Source organism: Lathyrus oleraceus, chromosome 4 (genome assembly GCF_024323335.1).
Source record: "Lathyrus oleraceus cultivar Zhongwan6 chromosome 4, CAAS_Psat_ZW6_1.0, whole genome shotgun sequence".
Classification (NCBI taxonomy): Eukaryota; Viridiplantae; Streptophyta; class Magnoliopsida; order Fabales; family Fabaceae; genus Lathyrus; species Lathyrus oleraceus.
In genome coordinates, this window is record NC_066582.1 from 304,959,845 (window position 1) to 304,970,945 (window position 11,101).

The following is an 11,101-nucleotide window of genomic DNA, read 5'->3' on the forward strand; positions in this document are numbered from 1 at the left end:
AGTTTAAGCACAAAAAATTTGGGAGCCATTGGATACATTCTCATCATTTCACAATTGATTTGGCAAAGTGTACAAAATTTGGTCACATGTCACAAACCCTAAGGCCATTTAAAAACTACTCATCCAAAAATTCTGGAAAAATAATGATAAAAAACTAGGGGTCATGAGGAAGGCAACACAAAAAATCCCATTAGATTTGGACTAAAAATGAGCAAGTTATGATTTTTGCAAGATTGGTGATTAAAATGTGAAATTAATTTGGATTAATAAAGGAGAATGGCACTTTTGTAAATTTGGGATTCACTAATCAAAACACGGCCGTTTTGGCCCCTGAACGAAATAATTCTATTGGTTGGGGCGCGGGTACAGTAGCAAGGCATGGGGGTTCAAGATTTCTGGGCAAATCTCCCTAGGGTTTGAATGAACAGTACACGTTCTTCATCATGAAGAACAAAATTCCCAGAAATGGGAAAGGAGCATGGTAATCAAATCAGCAAACCACATATGATCCAAATCCAGGCTTGGTTTTTATTAATTTGAGCTACACAACAAGAAATGACCAAGAACATACTTGCTCATGAAACTTAAGAATCAAAGTTCTCACTCAATACAAGGCCATTTCACACGATTCAAATATCAACAGAATCAGCATACAAGGAACTTCAATAAGCATAGCATGGATTTTAGAATGGTGAAAGTCGAATTTTTACCAATTTTGAAGCAGAATGAGAAACAGTGTGGTTCTGGTCCTCTTGGCCTGAAACAGATGCTGTAGAAGCCTTCCAATGATGAATGAATGGAGGAGTTTGGCTCAGGAATGGCTTGGTGAGATTTCAAACTTGGACTGTCATGGAATGGTGGCTGCAATAACAGTGCTGCAAGAAGCTTTTACAGGTGGAAAAACATGGTTGCAAACAGGTCCAAAATGTTGCTTGGACACTGCTTTAAAGCCAGGCAAAGTTTGTTCTTTGGGAGTTTTGGACAGGAAATTGAAAAATGCAAAATGAACTTTGAGAGAAATGAGTGATTTCTGCTGTGTGTGGCTGCTATTGAGGTTTTAATGTATGACAGAAAATGGTGTTTGATATGGTCTCAAGCAAGGCCAGGCTTTTCTTCTCTTGGAAGTTTTGACAGTTTTTTAGAAAAATGGCCAAAGTGGTTTTTTCTAGCATGAATGAATGAGTCAAGTTTCTGTCTTTGAAATGCAACAGCAAGGTGCAGTTTTTTGAGTGAGTGAGCCATGCTTTCTTCTGCTGTCAAATGGCTGCTAAGTGTTACTCATGACAGAAACATCATGGAGAAATTCTGCTGTCATGGTACAAAGCATGGTTTGTGAGATGAATTTGGTGAGAACATGTACTTCCTTCCAAAATTCAAGCAAGTTGGCATGGCTTCTTTTTCTGTTGGTTATGGGCTGCAAGATGTGTTTCAATTGACAGCAAATGTGCTTCTAAAATTCTGTTTTAGAGAAGTACAAAGCAAGGTATGGTGGATAGTATGGATTAGCATGATGAAAGTGTCCTTTTGTCCAAATTTCAAGCAAGTTAAAGAATGGCCATATGTACTGCATAATTGAGCTTGCAAACACATTTTAAATGACATTTCTGAGCTATTTCAATTGGCCAAATGTTAGAAAAATGATTATATCAAAAAGTCAAACATTGGTCAAACTTGCATTTAAATGAGATAGGTCAAAAAATGCCATTTTTATTGGTTAAGTTTTGGCTCATGAAATTTATATTTTTGGAAAGAGGGGATCAAATGTGACTTGTAGGAAAAAACCCCACCAAAAATGGCCAAACGGTTTGAGAGATATGGCCTTTTGAAGTTCAAGATTTTCTGAAATCGATTCGATCATAACTTACCAACCACACATGGGAATTGAGAGTTCTTGGACTTTTTGGAAATGGGAGAACAAGATCTTCAACTTTCATGTTGGGCAAAAATTCATTTTAAGCTTGTATCATGATGTAAGTTTGAGGATCAAGACTTTCCATTTTTGGCGGGTTTCAGTTACAGGTCCAGTTTCCATTTTTGGAAATTTCTGATTTGGCTTCAAATTCTTCCATGATAGTGTTTGACATGATATATGAGGCCTATTTGGACATGAATAAGCTCTCTCAAACCAAATCCATCCATCAAAACCATAAAATCAACCACAGTTGACCAACAGTTGACTTTTAGGGTTTCTGGCTGACTGTGCATGAACTGATGACCTCTGAGCCTTCAACCCTTGACTTGAACACTTCAAATGGATCCCCAAGTCATGTGAACATGTTGGACCAACCCTAGGGCCTTGGCTCCTTGAGAATTGTGCTTGCTTGCTTGGTTGACTGATCCCCTAATCAGCTTGACCCAATTTCTTGACTTGCTTGCACTTGAGGCAAAGGAGGCAATGCAATGCTATGCAATGGACCATGATATGCTATGACCTAGTATGAAAATGTATGTACAATGATGGGTGCAAATTTGAGGTGCTACAACAGTCAAGTGTGGAATGAATCGGGCAATGTAATTCGAGTGCCCCAAGAAACCTCTGATTTCTTTCTTGTTTATTTCAGTACCCCGATTTACAATTTCAATTGATTCCTCATGTGGCTGTATGGTCTTTTCTCCTTGTAGTACCAGTCTGGCAAGTTCTCCAGGGACTTCACAATCTTCCTCGCTTCCATCCTCGGCTTGGTAGATCGGATTTTCAAAGTCATAATGAACAGTAGCAGAGTTATTACCAACAGGATCCAGAGTGGATATGGATATGGAATTTGTTACGTGAGTGTGTGCAAGAAAACATAGCTTGTTTGAAAAATGACAGGAAAGATAAAGAGCGCAATATTTGAATGCAAAAGGTCCATTGATTTATTGAATGTAAATATGCTTATGAAATGACAAACCCTTAAAATTAGCTATTATGCCCCGGGTATAGACACAATGCTTTTGAAATACTAAAATAGCAATAACAATTACTCTCGACTAAAGGAAATCGGGATAGTGTCTTCAGCCTTCCAATTGTCGAGTCCGTCACCAATTGTTGGGGAAATCCAGCTATCCAAGTCATAATCGTTATCAGTATCTTCCACAGCATTGACAGTCTCGTCTTGATTAGGCAGAGGAGCAGTGATGACATTAGGAGTCTCAGGCGGATCAGATTCAAATTCTCCAGCGTCGATCATATCCTGAATTTTGTTCTTCAACGACCAACAATCGTTTGTATCATGCCCGGGGCTATCGGAGTGATAGGCACACCTGGCATTGGGATTATAACTAGGAGAAGTAGTGTTGGGTTTTGCAGGAGGATCTCTGAGGGTAATTAAATTTGCTTTTAGCATACCCTGCAGTGCTTGTGCTAAAGTCATATTGATCTTCGTAAACTGCCTTCTTCCCGGGTTAATGTGCCTCACAGATTTCTTGTCTTTTTTCTTCTCGAGCAAGAGAGCCTTCAGTTCTTCCTGCCCCTTGGATAAGTTCAAGATCATCTCCTGGAGTTGAGCATTCTGAGCATGGAGATCTTTGACAGTCTGTTCGAGGTCCATTTTTCTGTTTGCAGGAAAACCGTGAGAACACTGATCCCTTTAGAGTACCTGTTATGCTATGTTATGCTATGCAATGCATGAAATGTTTTCAAGGCCTTTTGGAATTTAACTTTGCATAAACTACCAAAAAGGGAAACCTTTTTTTTTTTTTTTTTATTTTTTATTTTTTTATTTTTACAACATAGAGCAAAGTTAAATCCCTAAGTCCTCGAAACGGTTAGTTCAATGCCATGATGTTATGATGATGTTATGATGTTAAGTAAATAGCAAGCACAAGCAAGTCACACAACCATCATTCCTAAGTTTTAAGGCTTGCATGAGTTCCATAGGTAAGTACCCTCCCCACTGAAGTTTGGTTGGTTCAACCTGTCCTAGAATAGTAACCGGGTTCTAGAAGGATCTCAGATCATCGATCTTTCTTTAAGTCCACTTCAGTGCAACGCCAAGTGGTTGACCAAAGCTTCCCTAAAGTCCAATCTCAAAGAGTGTAGTATCGAGTCTCAACCAACCCCAGTCGGAACCGAAGTCAGTTATCTCACTACTTTCTAATGGCTAGGATGAGTCAATTAGGGTTCTAAAGGTCTGGTTAATGCTTTGATGACACCACGCGAATGCCAAATTTTTCCTCAAGTAAACATGAGGAACATCAGGACATCCAAAGTGTCACATTAACCGTAGCCATCATTTTAACCATTCCAGTATACGCCGGATAGTCGCGATGATCTATTGCTACTTACCTAAGGTACACTAGATCCGGGTGTAGGATCTTTCACTCAAGCATAAAATACCCTCAAAAGAAGGAACAGTTTAAAACATAAATGATTTTTAAGGTGACCTCTCTTTGTAAATCCCCAGCAGAGTCGCCAGTTCTGTCATACGGTGAACTGACTTTTTGTGTGTTTTTAATCGCAATGTCGCGGTTAGCAAGAGTCGCCACCGACTTTTCTTTTATCCAATAAGGAAAGGTGGAAAAGAACAGGAAAGACCTTAATTTAGATTCTTAGGTTCGGGAGGTACATTATACAAAGGGAAGGTGTTAGCACCCTTTGTATCCATGGTTATCCATGGGCTCTTAATTGCTCAATCATTTATGTTTTTCTAGTTTGAAAAAGTGGTTGAGAAATGTGTAGGAAATGTTTTGGAAAGGAGAATTTAACTTTGTAATGGTTCTTGAATGAATGTATACAAAGTGGTTATCTCGTTTAGTTTTGAAAATAGTTTAGAAAAATATAACTCGGCAATGATTCTAGTGCGAATGTATGCCAAGTGGTGATTTTCTAATGGAGGTTTTGAAAGGTGTAAGGTGTGAAAAGTAGTTTTAAATTGTGAATAAGCAATTAAGAGTTATACCTATCCGAGGTCTTTCCGGGCATTTCCTATCCTTATGAGGGTAAGACGGTCCTTACTATTGAGAAGTAAGCAGTTTTATCCTTTGGATGTAAAAGGGTCATCGATTGGTCATTGAAGGCAACAGTTGTGAGGATACCTTAACGTTCGAAGGGACTATCATCATTTAACCGTAGGCTACACCGAAGGGTCATCGAGGGACAAAGGCAACATTCGAGGGACTATGATGATTTAACCGAAGGGTCTTTGCTAAGTGTATCCACATATTCGCGGGACATGACCATAATACCGTAATCGTAGGGTAACAAAAGAGAGGTCCAAGATCGCATATTAAAAGGCAAAGTTTTACAATTAATTAGATAGCCGTAGTCGATTAAGTAATTAGGTCCATATTAAAATCAATACATTAAGATCAATTAAGCCATTAGGGTGGATCTTCACCATGAAATTAATACATTAAAATCAATTGAGTAATTCAGGGTGAATCTCCATAAGGGTATCCCACACATAAAGTGGAATACCTAGCCGGCAATTTCCTCGGGAATATGTAAACCTTTGCACAATTCAGCACACGGGTTAGAGCATCAAAGTAACGTATAATTGAAAATTGCACTACAACATAACAGTCATAATCTCAGGCCAAATGATGCAGAATTATAATAAGTCTTGGTTAGATAGACATAAGGCAGAATAGAAAAGAAACAAAGCAGCTGCTGTCCCGTTCGCCTCTGCTTCGCCTAGCGAAGGCTCAGCGAGTGCTCGCTACAGGCTCGCTTAGCGATGTGCTAGCAAGCGGCCACGGGTTTGGAGTTTGACAGCAGCATGACCTCCGAAAACCTGAACTTTTATGGCATTTGATTACAGGAATAGCATGGACAAACATTCATGATATTCAAGCATATTTAAATTCGCATGTGAAATCAAATTACATATTCGAAACTTCAATCATGATGCTTTGTGTATATAGAGATTACCGATTAAAAGCATAAAACAATAGTGATGCGCAAACCTGTTTGCAACTAAGCTGCTATGTTGGAGAGACTGATCACTTTTGGCATCGGATGGAGTTGGGCGGCGGTAGCTTCGGAGCGGAGGAGCGGCCTTCAGGGTTTCTTTATTCGGAACTCTCTAAGGTAGCCTCCAGGGTTTCTGTGCCAGGGCTTCCGTCTGTCCTCGTCTTGTTTTTTCCTCCCTCTTTTCGTTACTGAAGCTTGGCTATTTATAATGCTCTTGTTGTGACCTAATGGGTTCAGAATGAAGCCCAGAAATTCTGACATTCGCAAGCTTCGCTAGGCGAAGGAATTGCTCGCCTAGCGAGCAAGCTATTTTGGGCTTTTATTGGATCTGGTGCTTCGCTGGGGCGAGTGTCATGACGAGGGGTTCGCTAGGCGAAGGAATTGCTCGCCTAGCGAGCAAGCTAGTTTGGGCCTTTTCTTGGATTGGGCCTGTCGTGAGCTGGGCCTTTGTTCCTTTGAGGTCAGTGTCTTGCAGAACAAGTCGGAGTGCCTTGAAAAATGTCTTGAAATATTAATGGGCAAATTTTGGGGTATGACAATCATGAACTTCAAACAAAAAGAAGGTGAATCACTTGGTGATTCATACAAAAGATTCAATAGGTTACTTGTTGCATGTCTGACACATAACTTGGATCAACACAGAGCAAATGCAGATGTTTGTCAATGGTCTTCGACTAAAAAAATAATTGATTGATACAGCAGTCGGTGGCTCATCAAACGTTTCAGCAGCCACCGGTATTAAAAAGATCATTGAGGCAATCGCTGCAAATGAGCATTTGGAGTTATATGATAGATGTTCAAGCAAATCTGAACGAGTTATTGATCTGAAGCTTGAAACAAATAAACTAAGGGTAGAAAACACAATTGTTGCAGAAGTAGAGAATAAATTAAAGGCCATGAATATTGGTACGCAGAAGGTAGCTCAAATTCAGTCGGTCTAGGATGTTACTTGTGAAATTTGTGCAGGACCTCATTCGTCTGCATACTGTGTTGCAACTGCAAAGCAAATTGAGGAGATAAATTTTTTGAAGCAGACAAACCTTACCCTAACACTTATAGTCCAGGTTGGAAGAAGCATCTTAACTTCTCCTAGGAAAGATCAGAAAGGGAATGTTCAACAACAGGGTCAAAGTCAATACCAGAATCAATATCAACAATCACGACAACAACAACAAGCTCCGAAGAAAGCAGATTGGTAAATAGCCATTGAAAAGATAGAAGCTCACAATATTCAATTCCAAGAAAAGACCAGATATAATCAGAGAAACACTTAGGCTTCTATAAAAAATATTGAAGTACGAATGGAGAAAATAGCACAACAATTGGTCGGTTCCTAAGCACCAGGTACACTACCTAGTGGAACTGTGATAAATCCGAGAGAGCATAATAATGTGAATGTTGTTGTAACCAGAAGTGGTAAGTCTACTGAGAATTCTGAGAATAAACAGGTGGAAGAAGATGAGTTGCTAGAAGTGGATTTAGAAATAAGAGATCATGAGAGAAAAAACAAGAAAAGGTTATTGTATTACCAGTTGTGGAGAAAGATAAGCAGAAAGACCCTAAACCAACCATCAGACTCCCATACCCTCAATGGATAAAGAAGAAGAAGAAGAAGAATGAGAAAATTTTCGAGAAATTCTTGGAGATATTCAAGAAACATGAGATTAACATTCTGTTCGCTGAAGCCTTGGAGCAAATCCCCTTATACGCCAAATTCATGAAAGACATTGTCTCAAAGAAACGCCCCACCAACATTGAGCCTGTCCTGTTGACAAAAACCTATAGTGCTATTTTGCAGGGGATGAAGATACCAGTAAAGAAGAATGGCAGAGGTTCAGTTACAATTCCTTGTACTATAGGAAATAGAACTTTCAAAAAAACACTTATTGATTTGGGGGCTAGTGTCAGTTTGATGCCTTTATCTATTTACAAAAAACTGGGAATTGGTACGGTTCAAGATACTAGAATGACACTACAGTTTCCCGATCACTCAGTTAAGTGACCTTATGGAGTGATGGAAGATGTTCTGGTGAAGATAGACAAATTTATGTTCTCGGTAGACTTTGTGATTCTTGAAATGCCTGAAGATGAAGAGATTCCTCTCATTTTAGGCAGACAATTTCTAGAGACGGAAAGATGTATGATAAATATAGAAGAAGGGACAATGACTCTAAAGTCTATTATGGAGAATTGAAGATTGATGTCCTAAACACTATGAAATACAAATATGATGTTGGTACTAGTCATACAATAGAGGTCATAGATCAAGTGATTGCTTAGAGCAGTCCAATAAAGACATCATAGTTTCCGTTGGAACGGGTTTTGAGCCTGTCAATTTTTGAAAATGATGAAGAGAAAGATGAGACATAATCTAAAGTGATAGATATGATGTAAGAACAACCTTAGTGGATTAGATCTAAACCACGTCGGTGGGAGGATTTAAGGCCACCACAATCAGGAGAAGAAAAGCAAGAAATCAAGAAGGGTACGGAGTTGAAACAACTATCAGAGCATCTCAAATATGTTTTTCCGGACACTTAAGAGAAATGCCCAACTATCATAAATTCTAGTCTCAAAAGCTTCCAAGAAGAAAAACTCATCCAAATACTTAAAAAACACATGAGTGTTATTGGATGGGTAATCAAAGATTTGAAGAGTATTAGTCCAACAGTTTGCATGCATAAGATACTGATGATGAATGATCACCACAAAGGAGACTTAATCCAGCCATGAAAAAAGTGGTTCATAAGGAAGTTGTGTAATTGTTAGATGCAAGTCTTATTTACTTTATATCTGATAGCTCACGGGTGAGTCTCGTACATGTGGTACCTAAGAAAGGGGGAACAACCGTCATCTTGAATGAAAAAAATGAGCTAATTCCCACAAGAATTATCACTGTTTTAAGAGTGTGCATAGATTACAGACGGTTGAACATTACAACGAGAAAATACCACTTTACTTTCCCATTCATTGATCAAATGTTGGAAAGGTTGGCTGGTCATGACTACTATTGTTTCTTGGATGGATATTCGGGATATAATTAGATCATAGTAGCTCCTGAAGATCAAGAAAAGACAACATTCACCCGCCCTTATGGTATCTTTGCTTACAGAAGAATTCCTTCTGGGTTGTGCAATGCACCCGCTACATTTCAAAGATGTATGACATCCATTTTTTTTGACATGCTTTAAAAGCATATGGAAGTGTTCATGGATGATTTTTCTGTCTTCGGTTCTTCTTTTGATAATTGTTTAACTAACCTATCTCTTGTTTTAGAAAGATGCCAACAGACTAACCTGATTCCCAATTGGGAGAAATGCCATTTTATGGTGCGTGAAGGCATAGTCTTAGGGCATAAAATTTCCCAGAGGGGAATAGAAGTTGACAAGGCATAAATGGAGGTAATATCAAATCTCCCACCTCCAGTGAATGAGAAGGGCGTTAGAAGTTTCTTGGGACATGCAGGTTTTTGTCGCAGGTTCATAAGAGATTTCTCTAAAATAGCCAAACCATTGACTAGTTTGCTTGTGAAAGACAAGTCGTTCGTGTTTGATAAAGAATGTGTCGATGCATTTGAAAGAAAAGTAAGTTGGTGTCAGCTCCTGTAGTGATTGCCCCCGATTGGTCTCTACATTTCGAGATCATGTGCGATGCCACTGACATTATGATATGGGCAGTATTATGACAGCAAAGAGATAAGTTATTACATGTCATTTATTATATGATTCATGTCTTAAATCCTGCTCAGACAAATTACATAACTACCGAAAAGGAGTTGTTAGCAGTAGTTTATGCTTTTGACAAGTTCAGGCCATACCTATTAGGATCTAAAGTAATTGTTTATACTGACGATGTTGCTTTAAAGTATTTGTTTTCAAAATAGGAATCAAAGCCAAGACTGCTAAGATGGATCCTACTCCTTCAGGAGTTTGATCTAGAAATTAGGGACAAAAAGGGGTATGACAATATTGTTGCTGATCACTTATCCCGGATGTCCCCAATTGAATAAAATGAAGAGAAACATCCTATTAAAGATGAGTTTGCTGATGAACGCCTCTTGGGTGTTACTGGTATCCCATGGTTCGTAGACTATGCAAACTATTTGGTAGGTGGTGTGATCCTTGAGGATTTTGATTATAACGAAAAGAAAAAGTGTTTGCATGATTGCAGGTTATATTTGTGGGACGACCCATTCCTATACAAGAAGGGGATATATGGGCTAGTTCGAAGATGCGTCCCGGAGGAAGAACAATAGGACGTCTTAAAAGCATGTCATGACTCAGAATATGGAGGACATTTTAGTGGAGATAGGACAACAACAAAAGTCCTCCAATCTGGGTTGTACTGGCTTACACTTTTCAAGGATGGCCATTATGTAGTGCGGGACTGTGAAAGATGTTAGAGGACGAGTAACATTTCAAAGAGAAATCAGATGCCTCGGAAACCCATGTTGGAAGTAGAGTTATTTGATGTATGAGGCATAGAATTTATGGGACCATTTCCATCTTCATTTGGAAAAACTTATATTTTGGTAGCATTGTGTCACACCCCAATTTGGATCCTGAATCACTAATTTAACACATTCGTCATAGTCGTTGCATCTTTACATATCATAACATGCATTCCATACTGCATAGTGCCTAGAATATCAGTCAAAATAATTTTTTCGGATCTACAAGCAAACCAGTTGAACTAATCGACGGATGTGCGTCAAATCAATGGACGGAATATTTCAAAATCAAACTTGCAAACATCAATTTTATTAATCTATGTTTCGCCTAGTTTAACCTTGAGGGACTCAGCAAAAGAAAAAGGAGGCCAAGCGGCGCAGTTCCTTTGTCCCCAATAAAAAAAATTCTCTTTCATTTTCATCAGTTCCACTTGTCTTAAGTTTTTTTCTCAATTTCACACAAAAACCCATTAACACCAAATCCATACTCACACCATGACACCTCAATCCACGATATATGTTTCATATCTCCATGAAGTAACCGTTTTCCGCCTTTGTTCTCTTTAAACTCTTGCTTACTTTTGTTTTTTTTTTACATATAAAATATATCAGTATTCGATATATATGTTGTTGTTCTTAGAGATTGTAATGACTGTATGTAGATATAAATAGTCATAACTTTTAGTTTTATGTGTTTTATGCTTTCAATTTTTGTTTTATATATATAGATCTCCTTTTTATTTGCAGCTGTTTTAAAT

The 11,101-nt window shown here is 38.5% G+C and overlaps 1 protein-coding gene across 1 annotated transcript in view; it reads left to right on the forward strand.

The window, feature by feature from the left end:
- LOC127137221 (uncharacterized) overlaps window positions 1–7,895 on the forward strand; it is a 40,028-nt gene extending 32,133 nt beyond the window's left edge. Inside the window, exon 2 of the mRNA XM_051063702.1 lies at window positions 7,426–7,895. Coding sequence (XP_050919659.1) covers window positions 7,426–7,895 — 470 coding nt within the window. The remainder of the gene's footprint in view (window positions 1–7,425) is intronic.
- Window positions 7,896–11,101: the final 3,206 nt, after the last annotated feature.